Source organism: Trichomycterus rosablanca, chromosome 9 (genome assembly GCF_030014385.1).
Source record: "Trichomycterus rosablanca isolate fTriRos1 chromosome 9, fTriRos1.hap1, whole genome shotgun sequence".
NCBI lineage: Eukaryota > Metazoa > Chordata > Actinopteri > Siluriformes > Trichomycteridae > Trichomycterus > Trichomycterus rosablanca.
Genome location: NC_085996.1, coordinates 6,180,203 through 6,201,592, shown reverse-complemented (window position 1 = coordinate 6,201,592; position 21,390 = coordinate 6,180,203). Strand labels below are relative to the sequence as shown.

Sequence of the window (21,390 nt, the reverse complement as noted above, 5' to 3'; positions counted from 1 at the left end):
ACTGTGCTGCACTGTGTATTCTGACACCTTTCTATCAGAATCAGTATGAACTTCTTCTGCAATTTGAGCTACAGTAGCTCGTCTGTTGGATCGGACCACACGGGCCAGCCCAATGAGCCTTGGCCGCCCATGACCCTGTCGCCGGTTTACCACTGTTCCTACCTTGGACCACTTTTGATAGATACTGACCACTGCAGATCGGGAACACCCCACAAGAGCTGCAGTTTTGGAGATGCTCTGACACAGTCGTCTAGCCATCACAATTTGGTCCTCGTCAAACTCGCTCAAATCCTCACGCTCGCCCATTTTTCCCACTTAAATGTTCACTTGCTGCCCTATATATTCCACCCACTAACAGGTGCCGTGATGAAGAGATAATCAGGGTTATTCACTTCACCTGTCAGTGGTCATAATGTTATGTCTTGTCGGTGTATACACTGCTGGACTTTTGACCTGTGTAATTTCCCCAAAGTGTCCTGTAGTAACTAATCTTGGGACTGATTTAAACCCTAAACCTGGGCAGAAATCCTGTGGGTAGCTGCTTTAGAGACAAAATGGTGCTTATCTATCTTCTTGGCATTATTTTCCTACAGAAGCTGCTTGTTTAATGTAAATATTTATTTTTATTACCACCGGTTCTATGCGAATTAAACCTCCACCTCCATCTATACTGCCTCTGTGTTATTCCAGCAGCGTCTGTTTATTTTGGCTTGTTTTTTATCGCCTACTGCCCAATCCACAAAAATGTTAAACACTGACTCACGGCGTCTCTTTTTCACTTTGATTAAAACACAGAATTGGTTGACGGTGGATGTGATTTACATAAAACAGTCACAGTTCTTCGCTGATTTGTGTGTCTTTTTTGTGTGTTTTGTTCAGCTTGCCGGGTTCATCTACGCCTGTTATGTGGTGAAACTCATTTCAGAAGAGGAGGACAGCTGTGAGTATGATGATTATATAATATAATGTCTCTGCATTTACATTCTGTGTTTTTTTTTTAATGTATATTAGTACCAAATGATGAGCAGATGTTTACATATATTGGTCTGTATCACGTGTAGAGGAGTGCACTAATAATGCATCATCGGCATATACATTTCTCTAAGTGCCGGATCTTTAGTCACTTTCCGTGGCCCAGTAAACATTTAGATTTAGCAGCTATAAAAGATTGCTTTTATCGATCGCCGACTCTCGGCTCATGGCGACGTGCTTTAAAGGGATAGAAGGGAAACAATCCCATTTGTTATACAGACACTGTGTTGCATTCTCACTGCCGCATTCACAGCACCATGAATGATTCTCTTTAGCTGCGGTCCTATTTTACACAGTGATCACGACTGAGCTTTGTGTTGCTTCCCCCCGATTTATAATTATAGTTTATTGCTTTAAGACGCCTGCACGTTTTCTAAATAGGGAAACAAGATTAAACATTTAAAGCCAATTCACAATGCACAAGAGATTTAGATCAGCAGTGAACACACTGGAGGGAGGAGGGGGTAGGTGACCAATCTTTGAGACAAACAAACAAAGCTGCTCAGGTGGCGCAGCGGTAAAAATACGCTAGCACACCAGAGCTGGGATTGTATTGAATCTCAACTCTGCCACCCGGTTGATGCCACTGGTTCAATTACGACCTCTGCTGGCTGATTGATGGTGCCTGTGCAGAGTCGAGGACATATGCTGATCAGGGTGTGGCTCTCCGTACACAAAGCTGATCCGCATATGAACTTGCCTTGTGCAGGTGAAAAGATGCACTCAGTACTGCTCACGTGTCAGAGGGGGCGTGTGTCAGTTGCGAAGCTTCTCAGTCAGCAGTGGAGGGTTGTATCGGTAGAGGTGAAGTGTAACGCAATCAGGGTAATTGGATATGACTAGGATAGGGGAGTAAATTGAGGGGAAAAACTGGAAAAAGAGTTAAAAAAGCTTCTGAACTGCAAACATCTATTTGCAGCTGGAACCAAAGAATACTTGGGTTTTTAGCGTGAACCATGACGTCATCTGTGGCCGTGTTGAAGGAGGTTGGGAGCATTCACACGAGAAGCGGCGAACTGCATTTATGCCAACTGTGCCATTGGCACACTTTTCAGTAGTTGTAGCCTAGCAGTTAAGGTACTGCATTAGTAAGCAGGTTGCAGGTTCAATCCCAATCACTGCCAGGTTGCCACTGCTGGGCCTTTGAGCAAGGCCCTTAACCCTCAGTTGCTTAGACTGTATACTGTAAGTCACTTTGGATAATCTACATGCTCTGCTGTTGTGTTACTATGGTTTAATTCTGTTGGGCAACACCCACTTATGATGATGCGTCCTTGGTTCCTAAAAACTTGTGGAAATGCAGACCAGTTTTCTAAAGAGAACCTAGGCTTAAAGAAGCTTTAATAGAACTGGTTTTGGTCGAAAAGCACTAACAGAAGAATATGCTATGCTCTCCATATTCCTCGACCGCTCATACCAGGCAGTAGGCGTCGCTGTTGCAGAGGCACTGAGGTTGTTCCCAGTCCTGCATGGACTCTATCTCAGGTCTCAGCATTTAGAAGAGGTTAATTTAAACATCCAGCCAGTTTCAAACGGTTCACATCGGTTCTTCTTTGCGACCGTGATGTCGTAGCCTGCGACCCTCGCCGGCCTCGTCGTGTCCTCCGAGTGCGTCAGGGTTGTGTGGCTTTGTTTTAGAATGAAAGAGATTAGAAACGGGTGTAATGAGGCGCCGCTTTATTTAGTGAGTCATTATTTTACACCACAGCGATTTCACTCCCACAGCCGACAATATCCAGTGCGCCATGATATAAATAGTCAGCGGGCGGATTGTGCAGAGCTGCGCACTTATTTCAACTGGATTTCATAATTAATTTAACATAAGTCCTGTAAAGTAAATGCCCCCCTTCTAAAAACCTAATCTGTTATAACTTGCTATAACAAAGTATTCTGTTACTCAGAGTGAAAATGTATTGTGTTTTCCAATTGCATTGTCCTATTGTGCTGTAATTTGGATATATCCAGTTCCCCTGTTGTTTTGATGTGCTCAAACAAATATCTGTAATATTATTACTGATCAGAAAACAGGACAGAAGCTTCCAGGAATCAATAATGAAACCGAGGATTAAGGTTCGATATGTATATATTTTATTAACAACCAAGCAATAGCAAGCAAAATACTTGACCGTTCAATGACCAATCAGCACATAAATGACCATAATAATATTGGATACAATGCAGCATATAGCAAAATTAGTTAGGAATGAGTATAAGAAAAAGAACAATCTGACTGAGAGACCCGTGCAGTCTCGAGGCTCAGATGATCAGGAAAAATCCTGGGCAAGCTCTCTCTACCAAGCCGACAGACAGGGACCCCTGACTTTTTTACCATACTTGGGTGTGTGTGCTTTATTTATCATTTTGTGATACGTGGCCATTTGCCCAGGTCGTACTTGACTGCACATATGTGCAAAAACAAGTTATATAAGTAATATCTGTGTCAATATGTAAAAAAAAAACAGGATGAGGTGACAGATAATACAGTCAAGAAGAACAGGTTACATTCCCAATACACCTATGCACTCCAGCTTTGCAGGGCCTCAAACTCGGGTACGTGTGAAATGGTCTGACACTTTTTACATCAGCAAGCAGTGGATACTCACAAAGGAGACCACCTTTACTGAGAGAAACATCAATCAAAATAAAACTGAAATGTTTTGAACGAGTCTCTTCATTATCACACCGGCGACCTGGACTTCCTGTTACTGAGGCGACGATAAACTCAAGAAAATTTGTGACAGATTCTCACAGATGGTCTCTCGCTGAGCTGATGTGTGATTAAGTTACGCAGCAGGACGTTGATCTGATCTGAATATGTCAGATTTCCTGAAGCATGCTGGTGACAGCTGATATTTGACCCTTCACTGGAACTCAGCATGTGCGGAGCTGTCGGCTTATTTCTGACATCAGCCAGCGATGAACGCTCACTGACAACCTCCACACGTATAAAAGAAAACACACATGAGAAGCAGCAAAATCATGTTTGCACTAGCTGTACCATAGTTTGGTCCAAGATCGAAACCAGTGAAAGACACTTGTTGCCCGATATGCTACTTAGCATGGAAGGATCTAACTAACTAACTAACTAAATACGATTTGTAGATATTAGCCAGTAAAGTAGGCTGTATTGACACGTCATTTGCTTGGCATCAATGGGAACCAAAGGTCAGTGGTCAGAAATGCCCCCAAAACGATGAGCAATTAGCTCACGAGAGGTTAGGAGACGCCTAATAGAAGTAAATAAACAAACGAGATTGAAGATATATCTGTAGCTGACGTCCCGAGCGATCCTCTTTCTAAAAGTTTATTGACGTGCATAATCTGCTCCAGTAAAACAAGTCGAGTTTGTTCAAATGTAATTTCACTTCATGAACTTCAGAGTTTAGCGTCTGCAAACTTCGTTTACCTCGAGCTGTAAATAAATTCTCTCCCTCCCGTGCAAATCCACGTTAATTCAATCAGCGTGTATTATTCTACCTGCTGAACGACGCTGAGATTGCTTCATCAGCGCTGAGGACGTTCAGCTAATTGAAAATCTCTCCCTCCAATCAGCGCTGGTTTGTTCAGCATGAGCTCAGTGATTCAATTCCGAAGCTTTGATTTCCTTCATCTGGGATTTCACAGACTCGCACTAATTCGGCCCTTTTGCTCTAAAATAATATTGTCGCGGAGGCTCGGCGCTCCCACGTGAAAGATACTTAAGTCTGGATCCCCGAGGCTGCAGGAATTCTAATCACGTAGCCATATCGGCTGTTAGTCCTCTAATTAATATAACACGTGAAGAAGAGGTAATGAACATCTCAAACCAATCAACACCCTCACTGTATAATTACCGCTATCAGGGCTAATGTCCCAGGGTCCAGTCATGAAAAAAAGCACAAGGTTTAAAATGAGACGTGGAAGAGAGCTGGAAGATAAGCAGGAAATAGAGATTGGCTCGTCGAGGCGCAGGAACAAATGCTGCATGCATAACAAGAGAATTAGCAAGCGCGCATCCTTTGGGGAAACGCAATCAGGGTTTTGGTTTGTAGAGCTTGAATTCGGTGATTATCGTTGTGCCGTGAACAGTCTGCAGATATTTTTATCCTGTGTAAGTTTGAGACATAACGATAACGGTTAGACAGGGTTGCCAGGTGAGGATGGCTGTAGTTGTATCGTTCATGAGAAAACAGTTTAATTAGCTAAAACATTTTTGCATAATAACAACACTAATAAGTCCAAATTAGCTACAGTGGGTGTGTCCCTTCCCAAAATCATCCATCAGTCCACTGATCATTATAAAACTTCTCCACCTGTCTGTGATTCTCCGGAGAGTCATTCTATCTCATTTCTCATCCCCGGCGTTCATTAGCGTGGGCACCTGCAGCCCCCCACCGGGCACACGATGCATCTTTAGCACATTTTACTACCTCAGTGTGTTTGTGATTAAAGCCAGATATGCTGGTACACAGGGGTGAAACAGCTGGCCAGCTGCTGCCGAAGGTCCGCGGTTAATCCTGTCAGTCTGTGCTATTTTAAGCCATCTGCTAATCCGCCGATGCTCCGGCGGCAGCCGATATCACGTCCTCACAGGCCCAGAGATCATCGGCGCTCAGCAGCATCACACAGATGGACACACACACACACACACACACAGGACAAACGCACAGAGTGACGCACTAACCCCGCTCACACCGTCAGCAGCGCATCACGACGAAGTGACAAATCATTCACGGTTACTGAGAGCCGAGGAGGATGCAGTGTGTCAGGAGGCTGAGCAATCAAACACTGGGGATAAATCACGTCTTTTTCATTTATGTTTATTTTTGCCATTTAGCAGAACAACATCATGGGTATTATTATGGACCCCGTTGTGGCAGTCCCCACTCTTTTGGGAAGGCTTTCCTGCTGTAAAGTTAAAGACAAGACCTGCCTAGTAGCAGCGATCACAGTAATTTGGGCATCCAGTGAAAAACCACTCACATACACACTCACATACACACTCACACACTCACTCACACACACACCACACCACACAGCAATATAGGATTAATCATTATTAATGTACTAACTCTCCCTCTCTCTCTCTCTCTCTCTCTCTCTCTCTCTCTCTCTCTCTCTATCTCTCTCTGTTGTTTTTTTCAGTTGATTTTATAGGTGGTTTCGATTCCTACGGGTACCAAGGACCACAGAAGACTTCTCATTTGCAACTCCAACCGATGTACATGTAAGTACTGAGAACGCTTGTTACTGTTCCATTTTATTATCCAGTGGAAGCAAAATCCTAATGCATATAAACCTCCCTGCTATATATACTAATAACAATATAATAATAATAATAAAATAGTAATAATAACAAAAATAATAATAATAATAATAATAATAAAAACAATAATAATAATAACTAAACAATTTATACTACTACTAATATTATAATAATAATAATAATTATTATTATTATTATTAATAATAATAATAATAATCATAATTAAAAGAGTTATGATACTAATACTAATACTAATAATAATATTATTAATATTATTATTATTAATAATAATATTAATAATAATAATAATGATAATAAAATAATAATAATTAAAAAATGTATGATACTACTATTAATAATAATAATAATAATAATAATAGTGATAAGGATAATAATAATAATGATAACAATAATAATAATAATGATAACAATAATAATAATGAAAAAATAATACCATAATAATAAAAATAACAATAATAATGAAAATAATAATAACAATACCATAATTAAAAATAACAACACAAAATGTTATAATAATAATACAAATACTATAAAATATTAATAAATAATTGTAATAATAATAAATAATAATAATACTATAACAGCAACAAAACAATAATAATAATAATAATGAAAATAATAACAATAACAATAATTAATAGTAATAACAACATAATAATAAAAATAACAAAACAACACAAATTGTAATAATAATACTAATAATTATTATTATAAAGTTCTATCAACAACAAAACAATCCTAATAATAATAATAATAATAATATCAGTAACGTTTTTGCTGTGATCAGGTCTGTTAGTTTTGCCCGGTACGGTGGGGTGTCACTATATGAGCAAAAAGCGAAGCTACAAAACTCGACCCTGCAGCAGCTGACTTTATGATCAGTGAGATATACTATCACTGTCAGACAGGGTTCTGGTGATAATCTGGATCAGCACCACGGCTGGGGGAGTGTTTGCTGTCTCTGCTGACAGCTTAAAAGTTTATGAGGACGTGGCCGGATGCACAGAGGTGCTTTCGGACCCTCCTGAGGGATTTAAGAGGATTTGGTTTATTGACAAAGCTGCAACACTGATAGTTTTATATAGACAGAAGATAAGTCTTAATACCCACTGAGCTCTTCCGATAAGTCACGATGCTGAAACAATCGCATTCTCATCTTTATTCATTCATTACTTGCATTCATTCAGCTTCAGTATGGACACCCTCCTGATCAGGGACACACTGTGTCCTGCACCACCCAGAAACACTGTCAGGTCATTAATCACACCTGTGGGCAGTTTAGAGACTGGAAGAAAACCGGAGTGCCTGGAGAACAAGCCAAACTCCATAAACAAGCCTTGTAGTAGTAACTCAGTGGTTAAGGTACTGGACTAGTAATCAGAATGTTGCCAGTTTAAGCCCTACCACGGCAAAGTTGCCACTGTTGGACCCCTGAGCAAAGAATCCCTAACCCTCAATTGCTTTTAAAGTATGATTTGGGTCATGGTCCAGTTGGAAGACCGCTGACCTCTGACGGACACCCAGATTTCTAACACATGGGGTCTGTCTAAAAACCTAGTGAGCTGCCTTGATGCCTACTGCCTACCTAATCAGCTGCCTCAGTAGAGAGGATTCTAATAAGGCATCGAACTTATTTAGACACTCTACTTCGACAGAGAATATGTCATCGCAGTTTTAGCTTACTAAGCTAACACAGTTAGCCTCAGGCTATTCAAATCATGTTTGCCATTTTTTGTGATGAAAGTTGTGCCGCACTGAATGCTGGGATTGCCTTCATTGCTGAGGAAGAGTCGGACGCTCCCTTGTTATTCAGTCAGATTATCACTCAGAATTAAGGCGCCTCAGTGGGAGCATTTTAAGGGATCTAAGAATTTTGACATGCCTTCTTCTCAGGAGTGTAGGATGATGTAAAATGCATCTATTTAGAGAGATCACTGGGTGTTTTAGACATAAATAAAAGTATGAAGTCACCACGTCTCTGAAAGCTCCCTGTTTGTGGCGCAGCTCATCTGTTATGGAAACATATGGCAGGTGTTCACAATGTGCCCGCTGCCAGCTCTGGCATGTGAATGACTTTTCTGGCGGGTTAGCGTCCTCGGGGCCGGTCGCCCCCCGAGCTGATCTGGCCTGTTTGGCACTCGGTGCAGGACGGATTGGCACATTCGGCTCGGTAGAGAGGCGCGAGAGCCGCGACTCACCTTCAGGCTGCATCAAGGGTCAAAGTTAATGTGATATCTGAACTGTGCACGAGGTAACAAGAACGAGGTGATGGTGACGAGCACCCTGAGTTACCATGAATGTGGCTCTGGCACAATTCCCAGTCTAAGTAGAGAAAAGCATGCTGGGAATTGTAGTTCTGTAGGCAGTACCCACCACCACAAAGTTGCCACCGTTGGACCCCTGAGCAAAGGCCCTTAACCTTCATTTGCTTAAATAGTTGTAATTGTAAGTCACTTTGGAAAAAACTTCTGATAGAGTGAGTGTACCGTGAATGTGGCTCTGGCACAATGGCAAGTAAAAAGATGCATGCTGGGAATTGTAGTTCTGTTCTCATTTGCTCAAACTGTTGTAATTGTAAGTCGCCATTCTGATAGAGTGAGGGTACTGTGAACGTTTATCTTGCACAATGCCAAATAGAGAGAAGCATGCTGGGAATTGTAGTTGTGTAGGCAGTACCCACCACCACAAAGTTGCCACTGTTGGACCCCTGAGCAAAGATCTTTAACACTCATTTGCTCAAATTGTTGTAATTGTAAGTCGCTTTGGGAAAAACCATTCTGATAGAGTGAGGGTACCGTGAATGTGGCACAATGCCAAGTAGAGTACAAATAGAGAAAAGCATGCTGGGAATTGTAGTTCTGTAGGCGGTACCAGTATATTATGGAGAGATTTGAATCTCCTAGCTTATATTTATGACTTGATTCCAACACCTGTGTGCTATATTTGTGAAGTTTAGAATGTTCTCCTCATGTCTGTGTGGGTTTCCGTTGAGTATCTTTCAAATACATGCCAGTAAGTGGATTGGCGAGTTTTAGGTAGCCCCTTGTTGTGAGTGAATGAGTTAATAGGTAAGTGTGTGATGCCATTCGTAAGGATCGACTTCAGTGCTCAGTCTGAGCAATTTAGGGTTAAGGGCCTTGCTTAAGGGCCCAACAGCATCAACCTGGCAGTGGTGAGGCTTGAACCAGCGACCTTCTGATTACTAGTCCTTAACCGCTAGGCTACAACGGCCATGTATTCGCCTGTATTCGCCTGACACACGCTCCCTTCGGCATGTGCGCAGTCCAGTCCACCTACCCCTTGTTGGGTCCAGTCTTGCGCAGGGAGAGTCACGCGCTGATCTCCATGTTCCTCCACTTCTGTACAGGTGCTCCGGGCTTTTAACCAGAGTCCCAACACAGCATGGGAAAAGACCCTTTTAGTCCGGTCTTTTCCCAACCATCAGACCTAGTGGCCAATCGTGCCCACTAGATGGCGCCCAGACACCCAGTAGCAACTCGAGGAGCTCAGAATCCCAGCGCTGGTGCACTAGCTGAATATCCTGTTGCATCACCTGAGCACCCAATTGCATCATTATATTTTATGTAACTCTCAGGATTGTTTATTCTTGTCTGCAGGAACCATGTGGCTTTAAATTTAGATTCATGAGAAATTCTATTATGAAAATGTAGGCAGTGAGTTCATGTGCAGATTAGATGCACAACACCTCACCACTAATGCTAATCTGTTTGTATCAGTAAGATTGCAGATGTGCTGCGTGTTCCACATCAGGATTCGGTCTAGGTGTCGTGTTTTGGCTGACTGAATCGTTTTCCCTGTTTCCAGGCTTTTGCCTTTAGAAATGTCAAACTCTGTATGTTCAAAATGCAAATGCTGCTGGCACAAAGCACATTTATACCAGTTTATGGAGGAAACACTTTTCTCTTTGCGAAATAAAGTTGAGTCCAGTTGGAGAATTGGAAAATGCTAAAGGTCACATGTGCAGTAATTAGCCCGAAGGGAAAAGAAACGGTGAGGGAGGGACGCTGAATGTAAATGAGACGAACTCCAGGCTGTTTCATATCAACAAACTGTAAACAAAAATTCGCTGTGCTACTTCCCTGTGCTACCTGTGTAGCTTTGCAGAAACTCATTAATTCATCTTTATTAAACGCTTCGTCCTGTTTCGGGTTGCTGTGGGTCCAGAGCAAATCTGGAATTACTGTGCATTATGCACAAAGAATCTGGTCTCCTACTCTTCTGTGTTAAACACAAAACTCCAGCCGCTGGGTTCAATTAATAGAGAAAAAGGCTTGACTTGACCTAATCAGGTTGATGATAGGTCTAAACCCACCCAAATCAGTCGATCAGTCACATTGCACCACCCATAGCTAACAAGTGTATACAATCCGTTATCTAAAATAAACTATACGCTTCTGACCTTGTGTAAACAGTTTAGAAAAAGATAGACAGACTGACTGACAGACAGACAGACAGACAGACAGACAGATCAACTGATAGATAGATAAATAGATAGACAGACAAATAAACAGACAGATAGACATATAGACAGAGACAAATAAACAGACAGACAGAGAGACATATAGACAGACAGACGGACAGACAGACAGACAGACAGACAGACAGACAGACAGACAGACAGACAGACAGACAGATAGATAGATAGATAGATAGATAGATAGATAGATAGATAGATAGATCAACTGATAAATAGATAGACAGACAGACAGACAAATAAACAGACAGATAGACATATAGGCAGATAGATAGACAGACAGACAAATAGACAACCATAACGAACCAGGCTGAACTGAATGGACACAAATTCCCACTAACCCCCTTCAGAATCTTGTACCTTCCCAGTAGAGTTTATATTGATGCCTGTTTTGGAATGGTAAAACAAGCTCATAGTCAGGTGACTACATACTTTTGACCCTGTTGCATACTCTTGCTAACATTTTCTTCTCTTTTCAGGTCGAAGTAACGAGGACTACTGCCTTTGGACCAATCAGACACTGGACTGCTGTTTTTCATCTTTTTACGTAGACGTCTTAAAATACTTAGTGTCTTATCAACCACTGGAGGAGAACCAGATGTGGCACTTTAACCTTAAAAACTGGAACCTACTCTGGAACTTCTCAGCTTTTCTCTGCCTGGTCGTTCTGCCCGGGCCGAGCAGGAGCGAGAGCACCATCCTGAGGCCAAATGCTCGTTTCTTCCTGTATAGAACAAAAGCGAGTGTATGGAGGGAGCAGATAACATTCATGCAGTGGATCTACTGACACTTAATGGAAGAGATTCGAACATAAAGACCAGAGTTGGTCCACTGCTGCCACTGCACTCTGCTGGACTTCATTAGAGAACGGAACTGAACGTGTGATCTGACTTTATTCGTGTGATGTAGTGCTGTGCGCTTGATAGATTGAATTATCGAGTGTAATTTTCTGTATGTGTGTTTACATGGACGTTCCGGTCGCCGGAGCACCGCAGAACGAGCCGTCCGTCTGTCGAACCCTTCACTTTTTTTAATCTGTATCATGGATGTATTAGTCATGAAAGTGCCAAGAACTGAAAATGAAGAATCATTAATCCCAAGCTGCCCAGAGATTTCCAACAGCGGCCAAAAAAAAAAAACGTGATCCACCGCGATCCATCTGCTGAAAGTCCTGTTTGGATCGGCTGTGTTTGTTGCATGAGGTGTCATGTCTCATATTTAATTGATGGCAGCAGGAATTAGCTGACGATAGCTTATTAAGATGTGTGAATATTGTGCATTTTTGGTAACACTTTACGTACGAGGGGTGTTTATGAAGCTACACGACACTTGCATAAAGCATTCATGATGACTAACATGTAACGTTTGTCTACCACAAAACCTGATTTTGGGATTATGAACTTTTTCATTATAGAATAAGAATTAAGACTCAAGGGCGCAATCACATAAGAAGCGGCAAATCACCGCTTTGTTCGGCACTTGGCTTAAGCGATGCAGTAAAATTGTTTGTTTGTTTATTAGGATTTTAACGTCATGTTTCATGACAGAAACGGCTTACACAAGAGTCATCAGTTCACAAGGTTATATCAAACACAGTCTTGGACAATTTAGTGTCTCCAATTCACCTCACTTGCATGTCTTTGGGCTGTGGGAGGAAACCGGAGCACCCGGAGGAATCCCACACGGACACGGGGAGAACATGCAAACTCCACACGGACAGGACCCAGACCACCCCACCTGGGGACCGAACCCAGGACCTTCTTGCTGTGAGGCAACAGTGCTACCCACTTTGCCATCGTGAATCTGTATTAGTGTGGAATATGCGTCAGATCCAGTCTGAAAGCTCCACGTGTATCTGTATTTATCTGGTTTTTCCTCACTGTTTCACTTTTAAACTTGTGTTACAGCTCAAGGTTCTGGGAAATTGTGAGAATCAGCTTTTCCGAGAGTCTAAAAAAAGCTTAACATGGTTTAATGTAGTAAAAGAAGGAGACAGGAGCACTAAACTTCTCTTCATTATTACTGCTCATAAGTTCCTCCACTAATGAATTTCCTCACTCGTTGTTTTAGTACAATAAGTCACGTTAAGCGTTGTTCACGTTAAGCATCATTTGTGCAAGGTCAGCGGCAATTTCTCATGTGAATGCACCCTAAAACTTGATCCACACAGTATTCAATTAAAGTAATAAAGCACTTATTCAGTTAAAATTAAAACACATAATGTATTTCGACTTTGTACTGGTTGTAGTGTATCTTACTAATCTATCACATTTGCTGTATGCCCATTTTGACCCAGATTTTAGGGTTTTTATGAAAAGGAAAGCCTATATGTTATATAAACGTCTGTCACTTGTCACTCATCATTACACACATCGGTGTAAACAACATCTGTGACAGTTTCGCGATGGCCTTTATAAATACGTATGTAGTTTTATGACTCTATAGACAGACGTTCTGTCAGTTGTCATGAAGTGTTCGTGTCGCACTATAAACACCCCTCACAAAAGTTTAGCGCTTTTTCTAAGACAGTGTTCAGTCGTGTAAAGAAGAAAACGAATAGAAACCTGATGTACCTTCTTCCTGTTCCAACCTTTTTTTAACCTGTGGCAGTGTTCACTTTTCTAGTAGACTAATAATTTATTGTGGAAAAAAAACGGGCGTTTCTGTTTACTGTACATATACACTGTGTGTGTGTGTGTGTGTGTGTGTGTGTGTGTGTGTGTGTGTGTGTGTGCGTGTGTGTGTTGGGATGGCGGAGGCTGGTAATTAAGCTGTGCTGTATTTTAGTACTGTGATATCTGAGAGGTGTGTGTGTATGGAGTTGTGCCAAGGCCAAAACATGTTTTTGTAGCTGCTACAATTGCAGAGACCCACAATAATCTCTAAAAGCTTCAGCAGAAACATTTCTCCTACGTCACAGAGCTCACAGCGTTTGTTTTAGTCCATTAATACATTGCAGAGATGTGGTTTACGACGCACAGCTGTCCTGTCCTCATTCATGCACTAACAGGTGTATTGTACGGGCTTTAGTAGAGTTTATTTATTTATTTATGAGGATTTTAACGTCATGTTTTACACTTTGGTTACATTCATGGCAGGAATGGTAGTTACTCATCACACAAGATTCATCAGTTCAAGTTTTCAGTATTAAACAGTCATGAACAATCTTGTATCTCCAGTTCACCTCACTTGCACGTCTTTGTACTGTGGGAGGAAACCGGAGCTCCTGGAGGAAACCCACACAGACACGAGGAGAACATGCAAACTCGACACATAAAGGACCCGGACCGCTCCACCTGGGAATCGGACCCAGGACCTTGAGGCTGTGAGGCGACTCGATTCAACAGAATTATGTGTGGCAGCAGTTTATAAAAGTCTAACTCATGTCCATGTGCAGAAAAGGTGAGTTTGGTATGAAGGGACGCCCAGTTTTTAGGAAACGCTCCAAACCCACTGTGACCTTGGCCGGAATACAGAGGATAATACAATAAATAAATTAAAATGTCGATGTGGTAACATGATTCTGCAAACAAAATAGCCTCTATGTCATATTAACAGTAATAGGACTGCCTTCTTATTCACCAGATCATATGACCATTTCATGAATACTCAGCTACCTGACTAGGCTACAAGAGGCAGTGGTTGGATTCCAAGAGAAAGCAGTTTGGCAAAATCCAAATATCTGGCGCTTTATCTTCTGTGCATTCCAGTTTTCCGATGTAGTTGTGAGCTCTCAAATAAATTACTTCTTAACCATAAACAACACAAAGTTGTATGAGCTGATTTACATGTTATACAGCATGTAGCTCAGAAATTGTATTATTATTTAACTAAATACAGAATCGGCTGACTTGTGGTTAAAGTAACAGTCAAGGCCCTTGAAAAGACCAAGTGTGAGCAGAGTTCAGGTCACTGAGACGGGCATCTTCAGATATATAATGGTGGCAGAGCTGTGAAGGTACTGGACTGTTGATTAAAAGGTTATAGGTTTAAGTACATCGTCTTTAAACTGTCAGTGGTGGATCCTTGAGCACAACCTTAAAAAAACACATACATGTACATAAACAGCGGAGTTGAAGACATTTGTACACACTGCTTCTCTTTGGTCACTAGAACTGCCCTATAAATGACCACCAACACTGTGATGTTGAGTCTACATAAAAATACACCTATAGCTTATAACAAGGTAATTACATCTGATTCAGTAAGGTGGTATAAATTTGTGCTCTCGTAAACTTTGGGGGACCTACAGACACACATGATTTCATCTAGTCCGTATCTGATTGTGAGTGCAACCAAATTTCTCCACTGTCTTGGGCTCAGACGTTACATTGAAGTCCAGACACTATAAACCTACCTAATAATTGTACAGCATCCAGGACCAACAGACCAAAAACCCCCTGTTGAGCAAACCAAGGATGACAAAGGCAAGTAAAAACTCCCTTAAAATTAGAGGAAGAAACCTTGAGAGGAACCAGACTCAGCAGGGACCTCCATCCTCCTGCGTGGGTGGCCTGGAGAATAATTTAAATGAATAGGATTTACACAAATCACACATACACAAAATTAATTCAAACTAAAAGTTGTAAGTGAAATGAACACTTCAAGTGCAAACATGCCAGGTACCCATCACATCCAGCAGGAGCAGCATTGTTGGCACGGCAGTCTTGACTACAGGCATCAACCTCAGGTGGGTAAACAGGTTTCCATAATAAATAATGATGTATGTAATTTATAGCATTTATTTTAAATGTAATAAGTGCATTTAAACAAGTGCCTTTAAACCAAAAACTAGAGTTAATATTTACGTGTTTGGTGTCTGTGCCCTGATGTTTAAAACTCACTCACTCAATCAGACACTTTCTTAATTAGGGTCGCTTTTGCTGGGGCGCCAGTCCATCGCAGGGCACACACACATACACACACACAAATAGGGCAATTCAGTGTCTCAAATTAACCTGTGGGAGGAAACCGGAGCTCCCGGAGGAAACCCACGCAGACACGGGGAGAACATGCAAACTCCGCACAGAAAGGACCCGGACCGCCCCACCTGGGGATCGAACCCAGAACCAGTGTTTGAGCTAATGTGTGATATAAAGCAGTGTGATTTACAGAGAATAAAGTCATATTAAAACATGAGTGTTATATCACAATCAAACAAGAAGAAGATTCATGCTAGTAAGAAACTCGGCTGAAGTTTGTTGCTGTTTTACAGCGACCTGTAAGTCCACCCCTGTGTAACAAGTGTTTCTAATTCATAACAGACCTGTTTTTCCTGGTTTTTGGATTAAATCTGATAATCCCGACACATTTCCTCTGGGAATATGGTGACAGTTTGGCTTTTCTCTGCTTTGATGGGTTTCGTGGGTACAAATGGGGAACAAGGAATTGAAAGGACATAAAACAAAGTATAATGACACTAGAGAACTTTGTAGTCCACTAAGCTGAAAGCAAAATATAATTTGTTGTATGTATATGTATATTTGTTTTCTCTTTATTGCAGTAAAATGAATGAACTCATTAAAGCAGATATAGAATAGGTAATATATCAGTATCAGTGCAGCTCCCAGATATATCATTATTGTTATGTATTGACAATAAATGCATTTGTAGCTCCTCATATCACTGCCAGGTCTAATTTTAAAGAGGGGCGATTAAAAAAGCAGCTCAGTGACGCTAATGCTTCAATGGGTCTATGTAGAGAATGAAAATGAACCTTTTATTCATGAACTTTATCAGGCTTGTGTCCCTGCTGAATGAGCTATTCACAATCCAACAGCCATGAATGAGCGTATTTCTATACATTTCATTGTTTCTATACAATTCATCATTTCTATATGTTTCATTCAGCAGATGTGCTTTTTAACACATTGATAAATAAATCTCTTGGGTGCGGCTAAGTAAGGAACTCGGTGTAATCCAAACCGCTGGGAATAGGCGGCTCTAAATAGCAATTAGAGACTCGCCTCTGGACAGGAACACGTCAAGCTTGTTTCTTCCTGGCCAAAAACCTTGAGGCAGTCAGAAAGACTATAATATAATAAAGAATCCCTGTGTAAACAGATACACAAGTGCTACAGGTACTTAGTCATAAAATCCCTTTTAAACAGTATAGTTACATAATAGATAACTGGAATCGCTAACCTTACAATTAGTGCCAGTTGTATTGCTACCAAAGCTATATGATATATTTTATGGGCTAGTTTATTTATTCATGTATTTATTTATTTATTTTTATTTACTTGAGTTATACCTGTATAATTATGAAAGTAAACCTAGATTGTTTAAACAACTCTTTCAACCAGTAATCTGTATCAGAGCGATAATAACGATTATTGTTAATTTGACATTTAGCAGACGTGTTTATCCAAAGCGACTAAAAGTACAGTGACAGTATATAATCTAAGCAATTGAGGGTTAAGGGCCTTGCTTAAGAGCCCAACAGTGACAACATGGCAGTGGTGGGGTTTGAATCAGCAACCTTTTGATTACTAGTCCAGGACCTTAACCGCTAGGCCACAACTACCTGGTTATAACTGTTAATAATTATTATTTTTAATAATAATAATAATAACTTCAATTTATATAGCGCCTTTTACACACACAGGGATGCTTTACAAGGTAAATATTAGAGGAAAGAACATAAGAATAATGTGCAGTAAAGAGTGATGTTTTAAGTTGACCTTTGAAGGAAGAGATGGAGGAACAGCTGCGAATTCATGAACAGTTTGTTATCATTTAGCCCAATTATACACAGAAAATGTCACTAAACAGTGGTAGCTCAGCGGATATGATGCTAGTCTATTGGTCAGAAGGTCGCTGGTTCAATATTCACCACCGCTAAGCTATCGGTATTGGGTCGCTGAGTCCTTAACCTTCACTTGCTTGCATTGTGATCATAAATTCTAGATAAAAGCATTTGTAAAACGCAGTAAAGGGCGGCACGGTGGCTAAGTGGGTAGCACTATCACCTCACAGCAAGAAGGTCCTGGGTTCAATCCCCAGGTGGGGCGGTCTGGGTCCTTTCTGTGTGGAGTTTGCATGTTCTCTCCGTGTCTGCGTGGGTTTCCTCCGGGTGCTCCGGTTTCCTCCCACAGTCCAAAGACGTGCAAATGAGGTGAATTAGAGACACTAAAGTATCCAAGACTGTGTTCGATATAACCTTGTGAACTGATGAATCTTGTGTAATGAGTAACTACCGTTCCTGTCATGAATGTAACCAAAGTGTAAAACATGACGTTACAATCCTAATAAACAAACAAAACGCAGTAGATATTGACATTTTATTTTTAAGTGTGCATACCAGACACCTCCCAATAGCTAGGCTGTTTCAGCCACCTCTCACCCTGTGCCAGCACCGCTGAGATTCAAACCCTGGATCTTAGTGCTAGTGGGCTAGTGTACTTTATTGCTGAGCCACCCGAGCGCCTGCAAAACACAGTAAACATAAAATAATATAAAATAAAACACAGAGAATAAAATGTTTACATTTTGTTTAACAAAACCAAGTGTCAGAATTATTGCTTGTCCCTTTGCCAACATAACAGCACTGGATCTTTTCCTATAATGCTTTATGAGATTAGATAGATAGACAGATATCTATAATACAATTACAAATAAAGTAAGTAGTGTGTAGTGAATGTACAATGCTCATATATACAATATAGATAGATAGACAGACAGACAGACAGACAGACAGACAGACAGACAGACAGACAGACAGACAGACAGATAGATAGATTATTAAGTATTAACATTTAGTATTAAAGTACACAAGTATTAAAGTACTAAGTATTAGTACACAAGTAATGTTGTACACACTATGTAATTACATAAATAGAATAAAAATGTAGTATGTAATATAAAAACTTTAAAAGTATCCTAGCAGAAAATATTGTTAGATGAGATATGTAATATGTAATATACTAAACTGTTGTAAAGTGTTCTCTGTAGTAAATATTAGCAGATGTGTAGTACTGTATAGTCTTTATACGGTTTGCAAAAAAAAGATGATGAGCAAATTGTGCATCTGGTACAATAATAATAATAGGAACAGTAGTGTATCTATTCTTAAAAATAATATATACAGATATATACGTATAAATATAGAAATAAAGATATCGTTATAGTTATAAATATATATAAATATATATTATATCGGTCATGGGTAAATGTATATACAATATGAACAATAATATACATTGTGATAATGATGTGAGAGTATTTTCCGTTCAGAATCTATTTGGATCCGTCAGGCTCCTCTTGTGTTCTCAGCTTACAGTGTCTCCTTACATTAAATAAGATAAGATTCCTTCATTGATCCCCATGGGGGAAATTCCAGCTTGTTTGGAAGCTGGGGTCAGAGCACAGGGTCAGCCATTCTATTGTGCCCCTGGAGCAGAGAGGGTTGCTCAAGGACCCAAAAGTGGCAGCATGACAGAGCCAGGATTTGAACTCTCAACCTTTTGATTGATAGCCCAAAGCTCTACTGTCTAGGCTACCACTGTCCCAGGATCACGTGTAAGGATGAAGTGATGTAATGTGCCTCTGTCCAGTAGTGAAATGGTAATAGCTTAAGAATCGAACCCCGAATCCTAGCCACTAGACCACCAGGGAGATATAAATGAAAGGAGATACAGTATAAATGAATATAAATATGATATATGAATATAAATTCATATATATGAATATAAATGTATATATATATATGAATATAATATGAAATAAATGAATTTATTTCTTCACCAGGGAGAAATAAATGAAGGTTCAATAGAATTAACAAATCACTGATTCTTATTTTTATTGCATTGTACGAAATGATTTAACTTTTCTAATAATAGAGTTTGTATTTGCATGTGTAATTACATTCTGTTGTTTCACACATTTAACACCTGATTTCTCACTGACAATAATCACTCGTAATCAGTTTAATTGCTCACACCAACCCTACATATGAGCGACTGATGGCTGGTGATGAGAATAATTAATGATGTTTTGTGTCTCACCTTCTAGTGAAGCAGCTGTTGTGCTGCAGAGTGAATATCAGCCTCATTCTGCTGAATATTATAAAAAGTTTCCTTTAGTGATGTTTGTTTATTAGGATTTTAAGGTCACTTTGGTTCCATTCATGTCAGGTGAGGTAGTTACAGGTTACCCATGATTCATCAGTTCAAATGGGTACAAGAAAAGAACTTGACCTTGGATTAAGATTTTAGTAAGAATAAGAATATTTAAAAGAATGAATGGATGAATTAATTAATTAGTAAATAAATAAACAATTAAACATACGATGGTAACATTAAGTAAACTGCACTGACCTCTAGTGTCTGAGAGCAGTAGTATCAGGAAAAATAAGGGTTGCCAGATTGCTGTAAATGTTTTAATTCCTGTCTGGCCTCAAGCTTTCTTGCTCCAGTTCACTCAATACCAGCCCAGAGTTCCACACACATCTTCTAATCATCTAAAATCAAAATAAAACTTACATATGCAAATTATACACGCTAGTTTATCAACCACATCTTTGAAATAGCTGAACTTAACATGTTTTGTTACAGACTGTAGTCCATCTGTTGCGTTGAACCATTTGACAGAAACCAACCACATTGTCACTGATGACAAGAGACCACCAACCACAGCACCACCACTTACTTAAAAGATGGTATTTTGGTGGAGGACCATACTCACTACTGTACTGATTAGTAACAAACAAACAAACAAACACAGAGTATTTTACATTTACATTTTCGGCATTTAGGAGATATCCAAAGCGACTTACAGTACAGTTAAAGTATACAGTCTGAGCAATTGAGGTTTAAGGGCCTTGCTCAAGGGCTCAACAGCAGGAACCTGGCAGTAGTGGGGCTTGAACTAGCGACCTTCTGATTACTAGACCAGTACCTTAACCACTAGGCTACAGCTTGAATAAAATAAAGTATCTGTCATTCTATCTATCTATCTATCTATCTATCTATCTATCTATCTATCTATCTATCTATCTATCTATCTATCTATCTATCTATCTATCTGTCTGTCTATCTGTCTGTCTGTCTGTCTGTCTGTCTGTCTGTCTGTCTGTCTGTCTGTCTATCTATCTATCTATCTGTCTATCTGTCTATCTGTCTCTCTGTCTGTCTGTCTGTCTGTCTGTCTGTCTGTCTGTCTATCTATCTATCTATCTATCTATCTATCTATCTATCTATCTATCTATCTATCTCTGTGATGATGATGAGATGATGATTATTATTATTATTATACGATTAAATATTTTATTATTACTATCATGATTTCCGATAATAATAATAATAATGTATTGTAATTATTATAATTATTATTATTGTTATTATTATTATTATGTTGTTGTTGTTGTTGCTATGGTTACGCATAAGCTTGGTTTCATTATGTACCGTAATGCTTTTCTATCTGCACCCCACAAAAACGTTCCTAAAGCAGACTAATTTTTATTGATTTTTATTTTTGTTTCTAATTTTTCATTAGAATAACTAAACGTAAACAGTTCACAACATAATAAACATTGTGGAAAAACAACCACAGTGAGTAGCAGTTTGAGTAAATGAGAGTGAATGTGTGAGTGATCCGT

General features: G+C 40.0%; 1 protein-coding gene across 1 annotated transcript in view; it reads left to right on the top strand.

Moving 5' to 3' along the window:
- nkain2 (sodium/potassium transporting ATPase interacting 2) overlaps positions 1 to 6,242 on the top strand; it is a 123,661-nt gene extending 117,419 nt beyond the window's left edge. The window contains exons 5-6 of the mRNA XM_063001027.1: positions 880 to 940; positions 6,157 to 6,242. Of these exons, the coding sequence (XP_062857097.1) occupies positions 880 to 940; positions 6,157 to 6,242 (147 nt within the window). The remainder of the gene's footprint in view (positions 1 to 879; positions 941 to 6,156) is intronic.
- Positions 6,243 to 21,390: the final 15,148 nt, after the last annotated feature.